The sequence below is a fragment of the Phallusia mammillata genome, chromosome 5 (assembly GCF_965637545.1).
Source record: "Phallusia mammillata chromosome 5, kaPhaMamm4.hap1.1, whole genome shotgun sequence".
Classification (NCBI taxonomy): Eukaryota; Metazoa; Chordata; class Ascidiacea; order Phlebobranchia; family Ascidiidae; genus Phallusia; species Phallusia mammillata.
In genome coordinates, this window is record NC_137256.1 from 22,443,109 (window position 1) to 22,465,454 (window position 22,346).

Below are 22,346 nucleotides of genomic sequence, written 5' to 3' on the forward strand. Positions count from 1 at the left end.
TATTTCGTATCATGCGTTCGCGAATTCAAGGTCTGGTATTTTCGCTATGTCTCTCTCTTGTCGCTGTATTTAACTATTCCTTCAACAAGTTAGATCTGCGCACATTTAAGCTCTGCACGAGTCAACTAGCCACACCAAGGGAACGTCGACAAGGCAGTTCCTGTAGTAATGTAAAACCAATCGATGCATCGTTGTGCAAACCTTCACCGCTACACACTGGCCATCAACAAGTCAAGGCGGTGAAGTTTATTATTGCACTTGTAGCGGGTGAACATGACACCCAGTTAGACTTTACTTGTTCGCTTATGCAAACTGGTACTCTTGCCATTACATAAAATTAATAAACCTTTTAAAATTGCCGAAATAGTAATTACTTCGGCTACAGTAACAACAGGGCAACAATTATCATGCACAGTTGTGTCGAGGAATTAGCTGGACATGAAACATAAATACATCAAATAAGGAAATTTTAAGAGTATGATTTTTTGATGGCATCGTGTATGCACTACTTTCAAACAAAGAAACTGCAGACGTTCTGTGTCTCATTCGGATAAGAAGTTGGCATACCTTAATGAAATTAGAAGCCATACATTCATTATTAGTAAAGTTTACAGAACCGGTCAAAAATTCAATTATCTGCCGTCTGGTAGAATTCATAATTTATCGCAATTGAAATCACATGGCATCACTTCGAAGCAAGATACTGCAAATCTTTTACGATTCAGGGTACAAGAAACCCATTCGTAATAAATAACAACATAGCATCGGTGGTCGTATCAGTCGTTGTGAACCAATGAGCGAAGGAGTAGGTTGCCATTGACAACATTGGTCGCGGCTACAATATACTCGTGTCCGTCGTTTTGCGCTGAGAGATAACGCAGAGCGGACAACTCGCTGTATGTCACCCCGCCGACGTAAAACACCAACGTGACAGTGGAGGAACTACTCCCACTGTCGCTCCCCACACTGCCCTGCCCTGTGGAAAAGTGACTGGTTAACAAGCGAGCTTTGTTTCAATTGACCATGAATACGTTTTGACAAGCTGTTTAGGAAGCGTTGACTGGATAGTTTTTGATGCAATCGGAAATCCAAAATAACAAAGTTGTTGCGATATTTTGCCAATTTAATGCAACCATGACAATTTCTCCCGAAAGCACACATTACCTTGGGATGTGTTTGAAACCAGGGTTGAGAGAATTTGGGATGGCCGTGTTTAAAGCCATACATACAGAAAAACGAAAAACAGTGATCTGTGGCAAATAAATCATCACTCTTCGGGTACTAGTGCCTATAAACCCATTAAGTTCAGATCAGCTTCCATCCTGACCAGCAGTTGGTACACTGTCAAACTACTAACTGCAGTTTCAACTTACCTGCTGGGTACTAGAGTGCCATTACTTCAGGTCTCATACTTACATATTTTTTGTAAACTCTCAGACATTTCACCACCCATACTTACACTTCTTTTTGGGAACACCTTGCTGTAAGCCGCTTACAGTTGGCCCAGGAATAATCTTTAAAACCTCTTCAATGCTTCTCCAACCAGGATGGCTGAGGATTTGAGCAAGACGGACACTTAGAGGGGCATAACCGCTGTGCACATAAGCAATGTCTTGGGGCTCCTTGAAAGAAGAGTATTCAATTTGCTAAAGGAATTTTATCCAATTACCCAAACTTTTTAAACAAAAGACAAGGTACACATCACAATTTTCACAAAAACAAATGGAATATGTGATTGACCAGTATGCAACTAGTCCTATTCAACTTTTTCAAGCAACCAAAAGCATTGGAAATCTAGTAACTGGTGTTTCTGCAACAAATTTTGCCATAAGGCACAGTCTGACTTTAAACATGTTCAAAATAAATAACGAAACCTTCTCACATGGCACAAATAAATAGAATTATAAGTAATAAACCTTTTCATTAATATCTTCAACAATAAGACGGAGAGATTTTCGCACAGTGTTGTAATTCCATGGGCCTCCCATAGGACGAAGTAAGCCACATTTTTCCAGTTTACTCAAAGTTATCAAATGCTTGTAACCATATGTCTGTTCAAAAATAGTTCATGATTTAGTTAACAGTTCCTTATTTAACAAATAAAAAACTTTAGAACAACTTTAAAATTCCTAAACAAATCAAAAAAGTTTATAAATGCCGAAAATTTTAAACAAAACACTTGTATCTACCTGAAGGATTTCACGCTTGTAGTAATCATAAACTTTTGGTTTAAATCCATTGTTTGTGATGCATTGCAGACATAACAGTCTCAAAACCTGGACAATCGGTCTCTTCTGGAAAAGGCAATCTTCAATAAAGGGATTTATTTTGTCTGTTCCAATACCATTCAAAAACTCTTGCTCCACTGACAAAGTTTCAAGAAAATCACTTTCCTCTGCACAAAACGAATGTTATTGAATGTTGAAGTTGCATAGTTTTTGTTTCACATTTACCTGTGTATTCTTTAATGAGCTCTGCAATGTTTGTGTGAATTGCCAAAGCTGCTTTTGCTTGTTGCATTTGTGGAAGATGAGAGACAAATTGTTTCATTTCACCAACAGTTTTTGCTGCATGTCGTTCCTTAAAAAATAAATTTTAGATGAATGAGCTTGTTTCTGTATACCAGTAGTTCTCAAACTTTTTTTGTTGCGACGCCTCTGGAAAACTTTTCTGGACTTGCTACGCACCAGCAAATAAAAGTTAATAAGGAAACTTATTATTTAAGTTGTGTTTATTGACACAACAACCAAAAGTTACGAAACGGAAATATTCTGTGATGCCTTTGGAAAATTGAAACGACGCACCAGGGCGTCGCGACGCACAGTTTGAGAACTGCTGCTGTATACTATAATTATCGAAAGTAAGAATTTATTCCACTAAAATATAGATGATTCTGGTTCATGGCTACTCCAATTTTCCAGTTTTTTCCTGCAAATTACCATAACTTGCAATTAACAACAACAAATTAACTAGCGGTATAGGATTCATATCATACAAATGTTACAAAATGTAGTTTGCAACTAACTAAAGCAAGCGGTAACAAAAAAACTTGCTTTCCCAGTTTCAAGTACCTCAAATTTTTCAGATATTGTCCTTGCTTGTTTTTTCAAATTGGGCCCTACAGCATTGAAATTGCAATTACGAAGTTGACTGAAGAGTTCATCTTTTGAGGTTAAAACCACTTTCTTTTTCTCTGTTGCCAGATCTTCTGACTTTGATGCTTTTGAAAACTTATCAGGAGGAAAAGAAGCTGTGGCTATAGAATAACAAACACAAGGAAATTGTTTGCAATTCTTCAGGAATACTAATTTAATAATACAAGAGCCAAAACATGTTTCTTTAAGTCATATTGGCTAGTGTATTTATCATGAAAATAATTTCTTTTGTATAACATTACATTATGATCAAGTTTATAGAGCTCTTCTGGCAAATGTAATTTTCTTCCAACGTTCCTATACAGGTCGTCGTCATCAGGGTAAATAACACAGAATGCGACAAGTACAGTGCATGATAAACACAGGAAAAAAGAATGGAACGCAAGCATGTCACAACGCAACGAAAACACCACACCGTAACAAGTGTTTGGGCCTCTACTTTTTTTTATCGTGCACTGTATTATTAGCATTCAGTGTTATTTACCCTGATGAAGACGACCTGTATAGGATGTCGAAACGTCGGAATAAAATTATATTTGCCAGAAGAGCTCTATAAACTTGATATTATGCCTGACAGCAATAGCTTATATATTACATTATAAAGTACATTAAAGTACATACTGTTTGTAATTCCATATATTTCATCAATTAAACCCTCATATGTGAGTTGAGAGGCAAGAGGAGTAATAAGATCAGCAGTTCGATCGATAATAATAAGTCGATCAATCTGACTTTGCTCATCTTCAGCCACTTCACCTATTTCCTCTTGCATTTTTCGCAACAAGCCACACAGGTTCTAAGGAATAAACATATCGTATATAAGATTGAATAAATTAAAGCAGTTTTTGTTTACTGTAATACAAGCCAATGGATTTTTGAATGTGCTTTTTCATACAAAGCTGTACAATCAAATTTTAGGAAGGGTTTTAAACGACAATTCATTTTGTTAAAAATTTAGTTTCACTAAGTAACATTTGAGCATATTTTAAAGCTGCTAATTATTTCCCAAAACTTGATAGTTTAAGCTATAAAACAGTCTTTAAAAACAAAAACAGTATATATACAATAAAAAATGTCATATTTGGACAATTTGTATTGCTGACATACCTTAGAACATTTTCCTTTGCCATAAACAAGTGGAATTGTCCCAAATTGTTTCTGAATGGACATGATCGCTTTAGCAGCCAAGTATAGTGAAGTCATATCTTCATCAATATTGATGTCATAAAATGCAGAATGGTGTTCCATGGAAAGTATGTCAGAGTCCAAAGCAATCACATCTAGTTTGTATTCTTCAACATTTGTAAGAGCTCCATACACACCAAGTTCCTACATACACACATAATACTCTTTGATAAACCTTATCAGTCATTTTTCTTCTGATCTGAGTACAGAATACTACTGGGTACTTTTAGCTGCTTTTATCTATTTTCCTCAAGTTTTTTCCAAAAAACATGCTTAGTTCAATAGTTTTGAAAAACAGTAAACTTGGTTTATTGTCTGAGACATACAACATTTTTTTTCTGCAAAATGACTTTTACATACAAACTTGGTTAACTACTAACCGCTTTTCTATGCTGTTCTGAACAATTAACTGTGATTTAATTAACAATTGCATTAGGTTGTGATTCATGATCCCAATGCAGTAAAACAAGTTATGTGATTAACCTGATCTGTCTGTATACACATAAATGAAATATTAATATTTATATCTTTAAATGCTCTATACACCTTTCCCAAAGACCACACCACACTTGCCTCTAGTTTTTGGACACACAAAAAACTTTTCCATGGGACAAAGAAAACATGAAACTCCTTTCGACCAAATCCATCACCCTCTTCCTCTTTTTTGATGTTAACTGCAATCTGATCCATAAGTGATGCAACTGGCCTTGTTACGAACACAATATGCTGAACATTGGATTTGGGCAATCTTGTTGGTCGCAGAGGAAACATTCGATCAACTTCATATTCTTTTAACAATGAGTATTCAGCAATCAGTCCAAATTGCTCAGTTAATTCTGGATCCCAAACAAGAGCCTGTAAAATAAAGCAAAAAATTAAACATTGTTTTGCATGTTTAACTGGAATTATAGTGGTAACGTATAAAAATCCCAGCCCGCTTAGTCACTTAGCCCATGTTATAACAAACTAAATACGGCCTTAAACAGGGGCTAAGCTAGCACCAAAACGGTTAGAAAAATGGGCTAACGAAACCAGGCACTAAGCAGCTTTTGTGTAAGCTAAGTGGGATAAGTGTGGGTTATAAGGGATAAGCTCCCTTGTGTACTGTAAGCTAACCAGTGTGGGATATGCAGCTAAGTTGGTTAGCAGTTTTAGACCGCACTCAAAGCACAGCCTTTAAATTTCTCAAAAACACTTACTAATGTCAAAACAAACCTACTTTTCACATTAGTTTAAGTTGAAATACTGCCCTCAATTCACAGATTTCAGCAATTTTTTTATGTCAGCAACCATCATAGTAACAAGTAACAACCATCATACCTTGGTTCCGGCACATTTGTCAAGCAGTCGCAGAAGCTCTTTCCTCGAGTCATCACGAATCAAACCCAAATTAACACAACCCGTTGACAAATGCGGGGCTGACGATGTCATCTTAGCAATTTACAAATTAACCCAGCTAAGCAACACACTGCAAATTAACTGCAATAAATACTAATATATTGTCACAAAAATTGCAAAACATACTTTCAAAAACTTGCATTTGCACTCATCCATTTTCCGTTTCGGGAATTTTTTAGTTATAGCATAGAAATCTCTTTTTACTAAGACAAAATTATTGGCCAATGCAATTGCGCATAATTTTATTACGATCCCACGCATGTAACAAAGTACAAAAACTGTTTTTTAACTGCGGTATCAATTCAGAAATTAAATTTTTAAGGTGCAATGATTTTCTGGTCGCATCACCAAGTTTTTCATTCTGGAAATTTAAACATGGCTTTCGACGCCTTTCCTGACTTTAGACTTTCCAGTGCAACCTTGTAATTGGACAAATCAAAGGTTTTTATCCCAAGCTTTTGATAATCGAGGAGACCGGATGCGCCAAGCTTTTCCATCAATGTAAGAGTTTCCTCAAAGCAGAATGGATTGACGAAAGAACCAACGATGGTCAATTCCTTCCAGTAGATTTGAAATGGTTCGACAGGGATTGTTTTTCCAGCTGGGGAGCATCCAAACCAAGACACAGTGGCACCACGACGGGCAAAATCTAACGCCTAGTGACAAGATAAAATATTAGTGCGTTATTTATTTGTCGGAAAATCGTTTTCAGTCACAATGTCGCTGATACGAAATAAAAAACGTTTTTGGTTTTTAGCAAGAGCAAAACCGACCTTTTGACACGCTTTTGGATTTCCCGTACAATCAATAATCAGGTGGAATCCATGTTTGTCCACATCCTTTCCAGCTAATTTCAATTCCAGCTCTTGTGGGTGAACGACGTCAAATCCTAATCCCATTCCTGTAAAAGCAACTAATATTTAAACAAACATTCGACCATAAAAATTAAGGTTTCACATTGATTGAATCTAGCCTAATACCCGAGCATAACTTTCTCCTTTCGTCATTGGGTTCCGACACAGTGACGTTTTTGTAACCATGGTGATGTAGCAGTGTGGCAAACAGCGAGCCAATGATGCCTGCTCCTTGCACAAGAACTGGCACATGGGTTTTGGGAAGGACTCCCAACTTGTTCCAACCCCTTATAACACATGAGTAAGGTTCAGCCAATGCCCCTTGTTCCAGACTAATTGAATCTGGAAGCTTGTGTACCTGCAATTAACACAGAAACAAGCTATTTGCAGGACGTCACAGAATACAAGATACCACCGATGGTCACATAAAAAGCAAAGCTAATACTTTGTTGTATACATAGTTGCCCTGTGTTGCAAATGCTTCGATATTAGGACTACCTTTTTGTGTGGTTATATGACATTATCATGCATTTCCACCACAAAACTATTGTCGACAAAGAAAAGCTGGAAAACACTGCTTTAAATTTTGGCAATATAGAGAAAACTATGCAGGAGTGATTGTAACCAGAGTCAGTTTTTTAGGAAACGGATGCCCACAGTAACCTACTTACCACGAAGTTAGGAACCACACAGTATTGTCCCCATCCACCGTTGCATTTTACTCCAACAGTAATGTTGGACTCACAGAAATGGGGAAAACCTTCGTCACTCCAATCGCATTTTCCACAACAAAAGTTTGGATTCACACACACATTGTCACCGACCTATAGTCAACACCAGGGGTTTTACGTTAAGCAATGCTTCACTTTTATTGAGGTAGCCTACCTTAAACGACGATTTAGCCGCCTCGCCCAGTTCAACAACGACACCAGAAAACTCGTGACCGAGAATAACCCCATCCTGTTTTGGGGTGAACTTTCCCATCTCGCCACTCATAAAATGAAAATCACTCCCGCAAACACCTGAAGTGTCCGAATCAGTTGAAAAGCCAATCATTTCGAGCAACAATCCTAATTGATGCCAACTTACCGGAATAAGCCACTTTAATCTTTACATCATTCGGTTTAGTAACTTCAGGTATCTTCCATTTTTCTTGGTGGGACAAATCTTTTTCAGTGCCCAAAAACCACAAAGCTTCCATTGTAGCTACTACTAACAACAAATTAGGTAATATAGTGTTTTCTATGGCAAAACAGTGTTCCCAAATTAAAACATTCGTTTCAAAACATATGGTTCCTAAGTTTTTCACGTGGCTAGGCATTCTAACTACGTTAATAACCACTGTAAGACCAGTTTATGCGCAGCGTAAAAGATCTTGCGCTATAAAAATGCGTCAACAGTGCGCAGCCAAGAAGAAAACATTGCAACTATTATTATGCTCATCCTCAAGTAACGACTTCATCCATACTGCTGCAAAAAGTTTTGCATGAAGTGTGGTGAAAAACGCTCATCAGGTTTTAATGTAAAGGCATAGTAGTTAATAATTAACCTCATTGTGAGAATTTTCAGCTCCAGCCTTGCAAACATGCACTGCATACATTAATTGTTTATTGTTGGTGTCGGAAGTATGAAGATGTTTGCGAAAGTATCGTAGAAACCTATTTACTTATCAATTCCACAAACGCTCAAAGCAAACAAGCGACACAATATATCCCATCAAAACCTTTACTCCTCTTATTAGCAAAGAAACTTTGTTGTTTGGAATATAGGCGCCTGGGTCTTTGAGTCTTGTTTTAGACGGCTCATATCAACCCATACTCTGAGATCTGGTTTGATCAACTTAACACATCATAAAACAAAACATGGCCTGCAGCTTGGCACTTTAGTCCCCTTGTTACCATCACATAAGAAGGTTGTAGCAACCCAGTCTTGCACTGTAAAAGCATAAACAACCCAGTCTTGCACTGTAAAAGCATAAACAATTTTTCAAATTTCATTTCAAATACATCATAACCATTGCCTCATGATCACAAAATAACATATTTTTACAACATGACAGTTGTCTTGATAATGCTACAAATTATATTACTTAAGAAACAAAAGGATACAACTTTTATTCTCCACATGCTTCCTTGCTGTTGACACAGGATTGTGGTACAAAAACTTTTATTTTGTCTCCCTAAATAATGATGTTTTGAAAAAATGAAACAAATTCAGTTAATACATGTGCAGTAACCTTAACACAGTCTTTAAGATTAAATAAACAGTGTAATTGGAAAAATTTTAAACTGTGGAGTCAGAGTTGAAACAATTTTATTTGACTCCACAACCCTGCTTTTAATCATTGTCATTTTTGTGATTCAACAGAAAAAGTTAACAGTCTTTTCCAATGTTAAACAACAAAGGATATAACACCAGTTCAATCTTCAGAAGGCACAGTAGAAGATTCAAGCATATTTTTCCATTCAAATGATGAAGGTTGAACTGGTTCTACCCAATCTATTGGAAGTGATGTGCCAGACTGATCCAAAAACTGGTCCCACATGTGCCTGCATAAAATTAGACACACAGTTTATAAATGAAAAAGTACACATCTACAAATAAAGAAAGTAAGGCACAATTTTCTTACCCTCATTGAACATAAAAACACAATTCATGCAAAAAATATGTGAATTAAAATGTCTCGCAAAAATTTTACCATTCCCCACAACAAATCAGGCAATTTTTTGGACAAGTTGTCAGTGTAAAAAGAGTACACAAACGTTGATTTGGGATTGAATGCTGTCACAATTCAAACAATCCTAAGGATAAGTCCTGTCATTACAGCAAAAGCCAATTTAGTAATCGGTGCCTAGCATCACTGCCTTTTTTTGAGGGATAAAAGCACAATGTCCACTATGTTATTCATGTGTGACATCACAACACTTTGTGCACAAGTGTAGGTAGAAATGCTATAAAAATTATACAAATCTTTTTACCTGTATTGCACAAGGTTGTTGAATGTCAAATTTGCTTGTTTGTGTAACTCTTGAATTGGCCACATGGGGTCAAAGGCATCCACTTCAACTAAGGATTAAAGTAATAGATTTACTGATTATTAGGTTACATTTCAACACATATATGAAAGTAAAGTACCAGATTTTCCAAACAAAATAGTTTCTCTTTCCTTTTTCCAATTTGCTTGCCTTTCTGCCTCTTTTCTTCTTCGTTTATTCTCAATTGCTAATTTAGCTTCTTTTTGTTCAGCTTCCATAAATAGTCGCAATGAGGCTGCCTTTTCTTCACAGGACGCTTTATGCATTTGTAAGTCTCCTTTGATTTTTTTTACAGTTTGGTCAAAATTGTTGTTGACAGAATCGTCCGGCAATTCCTCCCCTGATCAAGAAACAAGTAAATAAACAAAAAGCATTTTTATACAGAACCTTGACCAAAGGAAAAAGGGCTGCTCTCGACAGAGGTATTTTGAAACTATTTACAAAAAGCAAACAATTAAAACAACAGGAATTAGCAATCTTATCTAGTTGGTTAAGTAAAAAGGTTTAAATTAAGTAGGTTATTTTGTCTAAACATGGGGCTGCTGTGACGTTTTACAACAGTGGTCTAGATTTTATTGACAACAGCACAGTTTAAGCCATAAGTTTGAAAGGCCATTTCCTGGTCTGAATGTTGAAACACACAACCAAAATGTCCTATACTACAATTTTAAAACTTACCTCTTATTTTTCTTGCATTGAAGCGAATTTTCCGAAGCTTTGCGAGAAAACTAATTCTTTCAATGGCTTTTGAGGTTGCCGCTTGTTCCTTTCTAACTTCAACCAACGCTTCATCTATCTGCTTCTGCATTTCTGCTTCCTTTACAAATAACCGAAGTTTTTCGCCTGCATTTGGAAAAAATGTGTACAGATTGACTTATTTACCCTAATCTGTTGGTCAAGTTTAGCATTTTCTTGTTTTTGCCACTCTTCAATTTTTTTGTTTTTTTCTTCAATCCTTCGTTTTTCTTCTTGCATTTGTTCAAAAGCGTTTCTCCGTTTCAGTTTTTTCCTCATGCGCGATTTTCTGCGCTGTTTAATTCTTGTCTCAAGACTCTTTACCACCTTGGGATCTTTCATGACAGATAAGATTTTGATCAACTCATCCTGCAAACAAATTTATTTGTCATCAGTTACATTGATGCTATTGCTGGAACAAAACACTGAACCAGAGAATACTGAGGGCAACATGTCTAAAATATAAACATGAAGAGCTCACACCACATAATGCTTTACAATAACAGTGCAGCTGCAACACATTTAGCCATTATTCACCAATTGCGTGCTCCACTTTTTGCAATGCATAATGTTGTGCAGCTATTTTCAAGCTTGGTGACTGTTTTAGTGCTTTTTACTGTTGCTATGTTTTCCTTACCAAGCGAAATAAACATATATCAACTTTAGACAGGCCTTAAAGTATGATAAAAAGCTTGATAAACAAAATCTTGGGGAGCTTGAGAATAATGATTAGATTCCATTGGACCGGTTTCAACAATTGTCACTGCGTTATCAGTGAAGGCATACTCGCTAATAGTTCAGTTTTTAATAATATCTCAAAATCCAGAAAACTAAATAAAACCAAATAAATTATTATTCCGCAACCAAACAGTGTTACAATAAATTTTACCTTTATCTTTTGAGTACTGTCACAGGATGATTCAGATGTTTCTTCCAACATTTTTATCAGCACATTAGCCCTTGATAGCATTTGTTGTGCTTCACTTATCTATATGACATATAAATAATCCCTTAAACCAGTAGTTCTCAAACTGTGCGCCGCGACGCCCTGGTGCGTCATTTCATTTTTCCAAGGGCATCGCAGAATAGTTCGGTTTCGTGGCTTTTTGTTGTTGTATCAATAAACACAACTTTAACTAGAAGGGTGGCTTAGCACATATTGCCCTTGCATATACACTATAACACATATTTTCTACACTAATTTTATATTAGGTCCCATATCATCCATTGTCTTTTATAACCTTGGCTGTTTCTGCAAGCAAAAACTCATGGGTCCCCCACACATGCAAAGTTGTAAATAATACATTTCAAGAGATAACCATGAGAAAGTCGGGTGTTGTAAGGTAAAACACAGTGATCGGTACTGTGCCTGAATAAATATGCTATATGGAGAACAAACTATTCAAATTCAGTCCATTTATACATTTTTGAAGGTTTTTCTATTTTATGGTCTATCTGAGAAAAAAAGTGTTAAACAGTGAGAAAATAGGCTAAAACACAACAATCAGCTCCTATAACACAAATCAGCGCGAATTGCACGTGACTGTTGGGGGCTAGTGGAGGATGATAGAGCTACAGGGTTGAACCCAACAATTAACACCTATAAATATTGCACTGTACAAGCTCTCCAAATTTCATTTAATTCAGACATAGTTTGAAAAATTGACCCATTTTGGGGGGCTAGTGGGGTAAATGCTGGGGCAACAGGGTAAAACACAACATTATACACCTATAAATGCACACTCTACAAGCTGTCCAAATTTCATTTAATTCTGACATTGTTAAAAAATTGACCCATTTTGGGGGGCTAGTGGGGTAAATGTTGGGGCGACAAAGTTGAACATAATAAACAACAACTATAAGTAGCACACTCTATAAGCTGTCCAAATTTCATCCAATTCGGACAATGTTTAACAAATTCACCCTTTTAGGGGGCTAGAGGGGTAAATATTGGGGCTACAGGGTTAAACACAACAATTGAAACCTAAAAATGACAAATTATACAAGCTGTCAAAATTTCATCTAATTCCGACAGCGTTTAAAACACTCACCCATTTTAGGGGTTAGTGGGGTAACTGATGGGGTTTAAAACCCAAAAGTATAAAATATGAAACCACAATGACCCAATTAACAGTCATGTAAAATTTTATCCAATTCTGACAATGTTTAACATTTTGACCACTAGAGGTGTTATTAGCAACATTCGTCAATGCTTCTGACGTCATAAGGCTGTTAAGTGTCAACTGCAAAACATCCTCGAACAAACCCACAAACACTGGTAACAAATGTCTGGTTGGCTTTATAACACCTCAGAAAACTAACATTTGTGGTGCGCACCAACAACATTTTACACTTTGATGGCTAGCAGAAAACTAACGTTTGTGGTGCGCACCAACAACATTTTACATTTTGGGGGCTAGCGGGGTAAATACTGGGGTTGTCATGACAAACGAAGCAGATGGCACATCTGCACAACCATATCTACCATCTGTGAAAGTTTCATCTAAATTCACCAAAGATTTCATGGCAAAATGGGGTGGACAAACTTCAGGGAAGAAAAAAAAAAAAAAGAAAAAAAAAAAAAAGAAATCGAGTAAAATCAAAATGTGTCCCCTTCAGGGAAGGGGACCCATAATAACAAGTTTTCTCATTAACTTTTATTGGCTGGTGTGTCACAAGTCCAGTAAAACTTGTCCAGGGGCGTCGCTACAAAAAAAGTTTGAGAACCACTGCCTTAAACTAAGTATAAGTTTTAGTTAGTAAACTACGCCAAGTTAAGATATCAATGATTAAGTAGTTACAAACAAGAACACAAAAGATGGAAAAATTAAATGCAAGATACCCAGCACAAAACCTACTGTTATTGATTGTTTTGTTGAAGTAGAGATAGCCTTCATAGGTTGGGACTTGGCACTTTTTGGTAACTTTCCAATACTTGACAAAAAAGAGGTAACCAAATCAGTATCCTTCGATGCATTGCTCACAGCACTGGAATTTTGAAGTTGACTTCTGCTTTGTAACTGAGGTCTTACTGGTCTGTTATGAGGTCTTTGTAAGTTGTAACTTCCTGTATCATGAAACGGAGGCCTAGAATCCCACGCTTGGATTCTGGGTGGACCAAAGTTTCTTATGTTTTGGTCAGGTCCCAAAAACATTGGAAATCTTCCTGATGGGGGTTGATCCAGTCTAAACTCAGGTCTCATGTTCGGATTCCAGTTCATGTGTTGGTTTATGGCCTGTGATCTAGCTCCAAAGGCAGGCATACCAGTATTCATTTGACCCGGTCCAAAGTGTGGATTTCTAGGTTGACTATCATTTGCATTGAAAGGCAAATTTCCATAACCAGGGTTCGGAGGGCCTGGGCCACCAAAAACCATTTGCTGCTGGGTTGGATGTTGCATTGCTTCATGTGGGTGAGAGTTAGGGAAGTTTTGATTTGGGGTAAAATGTGGCGGCCGAAATTCAGAGCTGTGTCTCACCCAGTTTGGGGGACCCCCTGAATGATAAGGGTTCATTGCACAATTTAATTAGCTCTTACTAAACAGCCTAACATTTTTTAATCTGAAACAGGAATAAACATATGAGGCAATGTACGTAGAAATAGCAGGAGACAAATTTGATCACATAAACAAGTATGCAACAAGATTTTTTGCATAAAATAAGGTAAATTGCAAAAATAACAACTAAAAATAGGGCTGTAAAATAAAAAAACACACACAATACAAACACTGTTTATATCACAGAAATTAGAGCAATCTTTCTTTATCCTGAAAAAAACTTATCAATTTTATGGAATTGATTTGAGGCTATTTTCCTTCGCTTGGAGGGAGCAGATTTTTTGGGTGAAAGCTTTCGAGAAAGTGGTTGATTGTTATTGGACTCGGACTGTAAAATATTTTTTATCTCACGACGACTTAGACAAGAGTCAATGTGTAGATTAAACTGCCCTAGCGTAAACTCAGAGGCACTAAAAGTAACCTGGCACAATGGACACGTCATATCTTCTTCAAACAATCTGGTTTTGGCACTTCTATCTCCAACATCAATGCTATCAGGTTTTGTTTCCTTATCCGTAATATTACAAGAATCAGTTTTTGAAGTGGACTGAGTTGCACACTTTATAACCAGATCGCAGTTTTCAAAATTTGCAGTTTTATTTTCTGAACTCATTTCTCCTTCTTTTTCACAACTGGTTTCGGTGCCTTTGAAAATTGCTGTTGCATCATTAGAGGCATCTGATACTTCAGCAAGAAGGTCTACTGTATCAATGGATGAAGTTGATGCATTGTTGTTCTTGCGGCCAGTAAAGAAACTCCGAATGGACACTTGCTGTGCTGAGGAGGCAGCCTCAAGCTTGGAGATACCAATGCCTGGTGAAAGTGTATAAAACGTCAATGTATGTTTCTAAGCTAAATGTTTTAGAAAGAGTCAGAATTCCTACTAGTTGATTTAGAGTCCTATGTTATTCAAGTGGCTACAGAAGTCTATTTATGTAAAGCCATCATTTTCCAATTATGATTCAAATTTTTGTTTGACTAAAAAAAATCAAATCCGCAGACAGTGCACACTGTTTCAACCTATAATATGTCATTAGTGCAGATTGTGACGAGAGATCAGCCATACAAGCCAATGTAGCCCTCTACGTCACTCCAGTTTGTTGGAAACTGCAAGCTGAAAAGCCATACCTCACCAACTCATACAGCCGATCTCTTGTAACCAGCTGCACTGACCTTATAGGTCGAAACAGTGTGCACTGTCTGTGGTTTAGTGGCTTTTGCAACCTTGATTTAGGTTTTAACACAGTCTGTCATAGCAATCTCAAATCTTAAAGTCAGAATCATTTGTCTTCAACCATAGATTTTAATTAAAACAAACTTCAAGCTACCCATTAGTCTTAGAGCCAGTTTTCCTTTGGCATTGGCGATCTCCAACTTTAGTAGATCTTTTCCTATGCATAAAATCTCATCTTTCGTTTGAATGCCACTGTTGATGCTTCGTGACCTGGTACGGCTCTTCACAAAAGCATTAAATCATTAGCTTTGTTAGATAAATCAATAACAATTGCCAATCCTACCTCAAAGTCAACTGTTTTGATTTTGAGTACTACTGTTTTTCCCTGTACATTATTTTTCTTTATATCTCCAACTAATGTTTCACATAGTTCCTCTAGTTTTAGATACAGCTTCACCGGGTCCGAAATTGTGTTGAAAGTTCTGCAAAGAAATTAAGAAAATTATATGATACAAAATGTATTACAGGTATATTTACCACCAAAAAATACACAGTGTTTTTTAAACTTACAGGATATCGCAGAAAAATGTCTGAACACAATCATACCTTTCTGTGCTAATGCTTTTTCTTTCACTGTCCCCCTCTAGCCTGGATGATGAACAACCCAAAGCAGTTCGAAAGAAAAAATTGCAAGAAATATTCGAAAACAAAAGAAAAAGATCTGCCCGGCGTTCATATAAGTCTCCACATGTTTTTACATCAAGTGCTGCAAGAAGTTGCTCACTGACTTTGCCAATTCCACTCACCTAAAATATGGTTTGTTTAGCTTTATTTACCAAGGGAATAGCAAACTGTAAATTAAGGGTAACAGAAACTAACTTATTTTAAGCAGGACTAATTTCGTTTGTTTCATTTGTACAGTAAATTGTTGGATAAAATGTATTATTATAGTCACACATTTGTTGTAGTTGCCTATACATGTTGGGGTAGAGGTTAAACTGTTACAAGCTGATATTGTTTTTATGTTTTGCTACATGTCTTGAGTAAAGTCATGCCCAATAATCAGTCTTATGCAAAACCAATGCCTAAACTTTCATATATCTGGTATTCTTACACACATGACCAGGTTTTTTTTATGGTTTGGTTTGGGTGACCGCTAATAGTTTTAAGAGACCGCAAGTGTTTCATTTAAATACCAAAAAATAGCCATATTTGCTTAAACGAATTATTTATTAGGCTACTGGCAAATTTTGGGAAACCGCTGGAGAAATTTGGGGGACCGTTTCGGTCCCCAAAAACACCTTAAAAAAACACTGCACATGACCCTATAAACAATATTAGACGTACACACTGAAAGGTTTTATTTTAATTATTTTTCTGAACTAAAAAAATCCCAGAGGCTTGCAGCAGAAGAACATTAATCACTTGATTTTTTACATCTATATTTACTCACCTTCCTTATGGAGAGCGCTCGTATAAATTCCATAATGGAGTCTCTGTCTGGTCTAAAATAAGTCTGTCCATTCGGTTTGTTCAAATCGCTTCCAATTTTGGCAAGCATTGTGTTCGGGGCAATTCCAGCACTTGCAGTTAGCAGAGTTTTCTAAAAATTTAATCCAAGACTCAAAAAAATACTGAACAAACACTTGTGTTGATAATTACTATTTACAGTTTATACCTGGTGAATTCTAAACCGAAGCTCTTCAGAAACATCTTGTGCAGAAAATCCAAAGGTTTTAGTGGGATGTTCACTTGCATTAGTGTTACTTCCATTCAACAGCTCAGCATTAAATGAAAATGTTCGCTTTTTCTTCAAAACATACACTTCTTATTGCTATGGTATTACTCTTTTCTTACAGAAAGAAGTGGTATTTTATCAAACATTTAAAACATATTTATTTTTCACCTCTGACAGCAGAACTCTTTTTTCCAGGTGTTCAGTAATATCAAGGTAAGCTTCATCCAAACTCATTGCCATGAAATTACAGTCATAGTCAGCAAATATGGATTGGCACTCTTGACTTACCTATCGAAAATGCACTTTTTATAAACACATGTTTTTTATTGTAAAATAACCATTATTATGAGTGTATTTCAAAAACATCAGATTTTTTCAAAGTCATCTTTCAAATTTGTGCATTTGTAATTGTGAAGCTTTGTAGTGGATTGCTACAAGATATATTTAATTTCTTGAAAAACACCTGGCCTACGCTTTACACATGGAACGATGGTTTGAATCTTGCTACATAAGAATACCTTCTTATATTTGTCAAAGTTTAGTGGGACAATTATTAACTCAGGACAGAGCTTTTTGGCAATAAATCCAGGCATTGCAGCTCGAACTCCAAAGCGCCGAGCCATGTAGTTTGAAGTAGACTAAAACAAAAAGTAAAGATTTAAGAATCATTGCTAGTTGGTGTCTTAGTGATTAGCAGGATGTACCAGCATATCCATTCCTCCAACAGCCATTGGTTTTTCCTTTAATTCTGGATGATCTCTTTCTTCAACAGAAGCATAGAAAGCGTCCATGTCAATGTGTATAATGGTCCTAGATAAATCCCTCTCTTTCTCCACTGAGGCTAATATTTCATCAGCCTAGTAAAAAAATATAAAAACATAATTAAATCTACGAAATCACTTTTTCTGAAAAAAACAACTGAAAACACATTATCTTTCTACATATAGCAGTCCACTCTTACTTTTTGAAGGGCTTCTTTTCTTTGTTGTGATGAAAAGCATTTGGAACGTTCTTTCATTTTCTGTATTCTTTCTTGAACTTGTTTGTCTCTCTTTTGCTCGTTCTTGTAATATCGTGATCCAACAGTGTTTTCCATGATAATTCTTGAAATTGTATGTGAAATGTTTTAACAGAAGTAAAAAAACAATTATTGACAAAAAGTAGAAGATTAAAATTACTTACTTGATAAAATAATAAAAATACACAAACCTATTAATTTTCTCTTTGTCCAGGCCCTTCATTCCAGCCTTGTTATCATTCAGAGCCATTCGGCCCACTAATTTCGTATCTGACAATTTTCCACTGCTTTCTTCTTCCATTGTTTATTTCAAGAAAATAATCATACAACACAGAAGTAATTCAAACTGTTTTACAAAAAATAACACATATCATTAGACTCAGAAAATCTTGAATTGTGTTCCAAAAAAGGTAATGTTTAATCAACATCAGGCCCATTAGAAAAGCAATATACCATTCCCTATGCAACAAAATAGGAAATATTGTGGTAATGTTTCCGATGAGGCTGTGTGTTTAACTCAACCAAGAAACATTCACAGAACTACTACAACACAGTGGAAACTAATGAGTTAAACTAAATTAAACAACCATTTTCGAAGGAATTAAAAATCAAAAGGCAGCTTGGCGGACATGTTACAACCCATTCACCCAACAAAGGTGAAGTAAAATGAACAAATATATTTCGAAAATGTGTGCAGACATATGCATGCATATGGGAATTAAGTGCAAATTACTGGGCGATACATAACTTTAAAATTGATTAAAAAAGTAGATATTCAGTTGGGCACACACTACATTGGCTGCGCTTAAAACAAACTTCAAGCTACCCATTAGTCTTAGAGCCAGTTTTCCTTTGGCATTGGCGATCTCCAACTTTAGTAGATCTTTTCCTATGCATAAAATATTCCCAAAACTGATGAGTCATTATTTTCATTTTGTTTTGATGTTTTAAAAATTGAGAAAGCTAAGCAAATGTAGCTTTATTAATTATAAAAATCGGTGTTTTTAATATTATTACTCATGTATAAAATTGTACAAACAAGATGGGTTAATGCTTTTTACAGTAACCGCTAACAAATAAAAAAAATCTGAGCTGCAAGTTGCCAAGACTTTAAATGCCAGCACGCCACTCGATATTAGGCAAATACAAATACCCAACCACTTATAGGTCTTTTTTGTCAATTTGCTGATTTTATGACGGAAGAAAAAAAATGATTTTATTGAATGAAAATCCAAGAAATGCCAAAATTATGATTTTTATGACTTCGTTGCCCAGGAGACGTCATTTCCTAGGCAACAGAGAAAGCAGCAAAATTTCTCTGAAATGGGAAACTTTGCATTTTTTCTTCCATACGACAAAATTAATTTTTACAACGTTTAATTGGCGCAAGCATTGCTTTATTGCGTTTGATAAACATTTGATCATACTAAAGATCTGTTTAATGTCCCCCTGCGGCTCTGGAACAAAAATGTACGCTGTGGTCTTTAAACTATTGTTTTGTCAGATTTAATCGTTTACAAGGCAGCAAGGGGAATGAGTTTCTGTTTCACGTTGTGATCTTTGATACATTGGAGTAAGATGGGAAAAGGCCGAAGGTTCGTCCCATCACAGGAAGAACATGGGATATGGGTAGGGTGTGCTTGCATCTACACAATATTCTGATAATTTACATGAAATCTTTTTATATTTTAATTGCAACTCCCAGTGAAGGCTTTGTTGTTTGAACCATTTTTATTGCTGTTTGTGTATGAGTTTCTTCACTAAATGCAATTGGCACAGCCCAAACCAATCAAAGTGCTTTTTAAAATATATCGTGATCAAAACCAATTTAATAAAATCAACCATATATAACTGTTCACTCTTCAACTGGCATTTACAGTTTACCCACCGTGGAATGCCAACCAATATTCCAAGCAGGGAGAGCGGAACAACAACAGGGATTATGTTGGGGAACAGCTTATCTGATCATAGCTCCCATGTCAAATGTCCTCCACTGTTTCAAGACAAACTTAAGGTCAGAAGCTTTGCAATACATCCAAAACTTTATCACGCACCATTTTCACTGGTAGAAATATAAGTGTACCATTAGATTACAAATGTGATTAAAAACCATTTTTCTATTGAGCATACTGTCTAAGCATCGTTATAAAGGACATTTTCCTAATTTATGAAGGTTCCTTACAAACAGCAGAATCCCTTTTCTTTGCATGACAACAGAAATTCATTCCAAGACCATGGTGTTTACTTTGGACAGGTAAAGATTTTAAAGAAATGTTGGGTGTGGTTGCAAAAAGTGTGAGATTGTACTCATTAAGTCTGTGATTTTGTACTTTAGGGTTTAGGAAAGCAAAAGACTGTTTTTGCTAATGGACAACATTGTTCGGAAGACATAGTTGCATGGACAGAGCAAAACCGTAGGCATAAAAAAAATGACATCAACAGCTTGTACAGAGAAGATTTTGCTGGTAAAGCCATGAATTTAATTCGCAACTAATTTATAGATTCATAAAATTTAAATTTAAGTTTTTGTGGGTTTTCAATGTTATAACTCTAAAAGCAGAGCTAGACGTACAGACTAGTGTGGGCAGGTTACAGCCACAGTAATGGCATGAAACCCATGAGGTGAGGCATGATATTTCAGCATGTTTACCTATCAAAATGTATTGTGTCACCTGGCTACACTAGCATATACTACCAATATATAAGCTATTGCTGCCAGGCATAATATCTAGTTTATGCACTACTACCAATGTCTAATCAACAGCTGCACTGGTGAGATCTTATAGGTCTAAATAAACAGTGTGCATCAACATATTATAACTGTTGAATATTTAGTTAAAGAGAGGCCCCTTTCACGTCATTGCCGAAGATACTCTAAATTTTACACACCATCGACAAGCAACCTTCTGAGTACACCATCAAATGTTACCATGTGGGTCGGTAATGATGAAATTGTGCCACAGACATACCTGCAAACACTTGCCAACACACAGGTACTTAAATTTAATGACAAACCTTTAGAGCACCCAAAACACTGGTGTATGTGTTTAAAATTCAAACTATCTTATGTATATTGTTAATAATTTATCTTTAATGAAGCCCTACTATTTAACAAATAACTCTTACTATTTTACATTTAAAAGTAAATGCAATTAAGTTAGTGAAAAAAATTTGAAAGTAATTTCCATCATAAGAGTAGTTTAAGTAGGCAAGAATTCCTTTTAATGTCCAATGATTTTCATATAGTTCTGCCTTTAAATATTGTTCAAACAAATTTTTATGTTTAGGAACCCCATCTGAAAGCCAACCCATGGAAATACTCTTATCATGCTCATACATTTGCTCACAGCATGCTCCCGAAGCGAACAAAAGTAACATAATTTGTTGACCTGATTACATGCCTTTGTATTGTCACTGTGTATTTTTTTTCTTTTAATTGTTCGCTCCATGCCGAATAGTTTCAAATTACAGAACACCAATATTTAGGCTGAGTGAATTTTGAGTTGAAGTCGGGAACAATTGTTTCACATTTTACCTATCACTTTTGCATGTTACCTGATTTCTTGCAGTAGCCCAATTTTGTCTTAACCTATGAGCTTACATTGTGTGGAAACATGCTCACATTATTGTTGTGATGAGCTTTTAATAGCACCCACAGTTTGTCATTGCTTTTGTAGTTAACCTAAAGAAGCACTTAGAAAGATATGCATGTAGATTCTTTACATCAGGCCTATTGTCACTACCATGACAAATTAATTTATCTGTATGTTTGGTAGAAAAAAACAATAACTTACCTTACAAATCAGCATGTGACAAAATTTTATACTTGCGAGACTTTTAGATCAATTGCTTCATCTGCGAAGATGGTACATTACCTTTTTTGTAATTCCTTCACTTTTAGTCTATGTTTCAGTGGTCACCCATGCTTCAATACAACACAAGCAATAAATTGGTGTGCATGATGTGGTAGGTTTGATTTCAAAGGCTAAATCAGTGGTTCTCAACCCAGGTTTGTGGCTCCACAGATTTCCATAATATGATTCCAGAGGACCCACGAAGGCAAAATTCAATTAACTATGATAATTGTATGTGGGGTTTACAACCTCGACAATTTAACAAAAAGGTGTCCGTTATTACAAAAAATTGGGCCACTGGGCTATACATATGAGGAGAATCTTTCATTTGTTACTTTCTACTTTAAAATGGACAAACAAAACCAAAAGTGAAAAGTATTTTGCATGTTGTTTTGCTTCATGTTTTTGTGACAAATTGTTTGTGGAAGTATCGATTGGAAGTTTTGAGAAACAAATCTGGTCAGGGTATACCGCAACAAGCTGTGCCGCTTTCACACCGGATATGCCTCAGGAAACAACAGTTTGTTACATTTCCTACAAACAACAAAGTCTATAGTTCATTATGTATTAAACAATTAAACGACTTGGTTGAACCGTTGAAAGCATGGTCATTGACGATCACCGTTTGTTGTGTATTGTTAAA

General features: G+C 36.0%; 5 protein-coding genes across 5 annotated transcripts; 1 reads left to right on the top strand and 4 right to left on the bottom strand.

Moving 5' to 3' along the window:
* Nucleotides 1–231: 231 nt before the first annotated feature.
* LOC145230685 (vacuolar protein sorting-associated protein 33A-like) lies at nucleotides 232–5,832 on the bottom strand. The gene is made up of 10 exons (XM_080096186.1): nucleotides 5,661–5,832; nucleotides 4,914–5,195; nucleotides 4,263–4,484; nucleotides 3,777–3,951; nucleotides 3,072–3,256; nucleotides 2,454–2,580; nucleotides 2,190–2,395; nucleotides 1,917–2,051; nucleotides 1,460–1,622; nucleotides 232–976 (listed from the first exon to the last, which is right to left on the bottom strand). The coding sequence occupies exons 1-10, from the start codon at nucleotides 5,769–5,771 to the stop codon at nucleotides 777–779; spliced, it is 1,806 nt and encodes a 601-aa protein (XP_079952312.1). The 5' UTR covers nucleotides 5,772–5,832; the 3' UTR covers nucleotides 232–776.
* Nucleotides 5,833–5,952: 120 nt separating this feature from the next.
* LOC145230689 (L-threonine 3-dehydrogenase-like) lies at nucleotides 5,953–8,484 on the bottom strand. Its single transcript, XM_080096192.1, has 6 exons — nucleotides 7,682–8,484; nucleotides 7,478–7,614; nucleotides 7,264–7,416; nucleotides 6,719–6,950; nucleotides 6,512–6,639; nucleotides 5,953–6,394 (listed from the first exon to the last, which is right to left on the bottom strand). Exons 1-6 carry the CDS (start codon nucleotides 7,911–7,913, stop codon nucleotides 6,095–6,097), a joined length of 1,182 nt encoding a protein of 393 aa, XP_079952318.1. The 5' UTR covers nucleotides 7,914–8,484; the 3' UTR covers nucleotides 5,953–6,094.
* Nucleotides 8,485–8,559: 75 nt separating this feature from the next.
* On the bottom strand, nucleotides 8,560–13,879 carry LOC145230688 (uncharacterized). The gene is made up of 7 exons (XM_080096190.1): nucleotides 13,221–13,879; nucleotides 11,252–11,350; nucleotides 10,510–10,731; nucleotides 10,306–10,444; nucleotides 9,728–9,967; nucleotides 9,571–9,658; nucleotides 8,560–9,141 (listed from the first exon to the last, which is right to left on the bottom strand). The coding sequence occupies exons 1-7, from the start codon at nucleotides 13,875–13,877 to the stop codon at nucleotides 9,012–9,014; spliced, it is 1,575 nt and encodes a 524-aa protein (XP_079952316.1). The 5' UTR covers nucleotides 13,878–13,879; the 3' UTR covers nucleotides 8,560–9,011.
* A 45-nt stretch (nucleotides 13,880–13,924) lies between these two features.
* On the bottom strand, nucleotides 13,925–18,311 carry LOC145230684 (DNA polymerase kappa-like). The gene is made up of 11 exons (XM_080096185.1): nucleotides 18,041–18,311; nucleotides 17,793–17,934; nucleotides 17,536–17,688; nucleotides 17,350–17,469; nucleotides 17,000–17,119; nucleotides 16,772–16,903; nucleotides 16,547–16,696; nucleotides 15,700–15,899; nucleotides 15,437–15,575; nucleotides 15,248–15,374; nucleotides 13,925–14,732 (listed from the first exon to the last, which is right to left on the bottom strand). The coding sequence occupies exons 1-11, from the start codon at nucleotides 18,148–18,150 to the stop codon at nucleotides 14,125–14,127; spliced, it is 2,001 nt and encodes a 666-aa protein (XP_079952311.1). The 5' UTR covers nucleotides 18,151–18,311; the 3' UTR covers nucleotides 13,925–14,124.
* A 921-nt stretch (nucleotides 18,312–19,232) lies between these two features.
* On the top strand, nucleotides 19,233–22,326 carry LOC145229445 (testis-expressed protein 36-like). Its single transcript, XM_080094789.1, has 6 exons — nucleotides 19,233–19,478; nucleotides 19,729–19,863; nucleotides 20,023–20,103; nucleotides 20,185–20,314; nucleotides 20,685–20,842; nucleotides 21,137–22,326. Exons 1-6 carry the CDS (start codon nucleotides 19,428–19,430, stop codon nucleotides 21,227–21,229), a joined length of 648 nt encoding a protein of 215 aa, XP_079950915.1. The 5' UTR covers nucleotides 19,233–19,427; the 3' UTR covers nucleotides 21,230–22,326.
* Nucleotides 22,327–22,346: the final 20 nt, after the last annotated feature.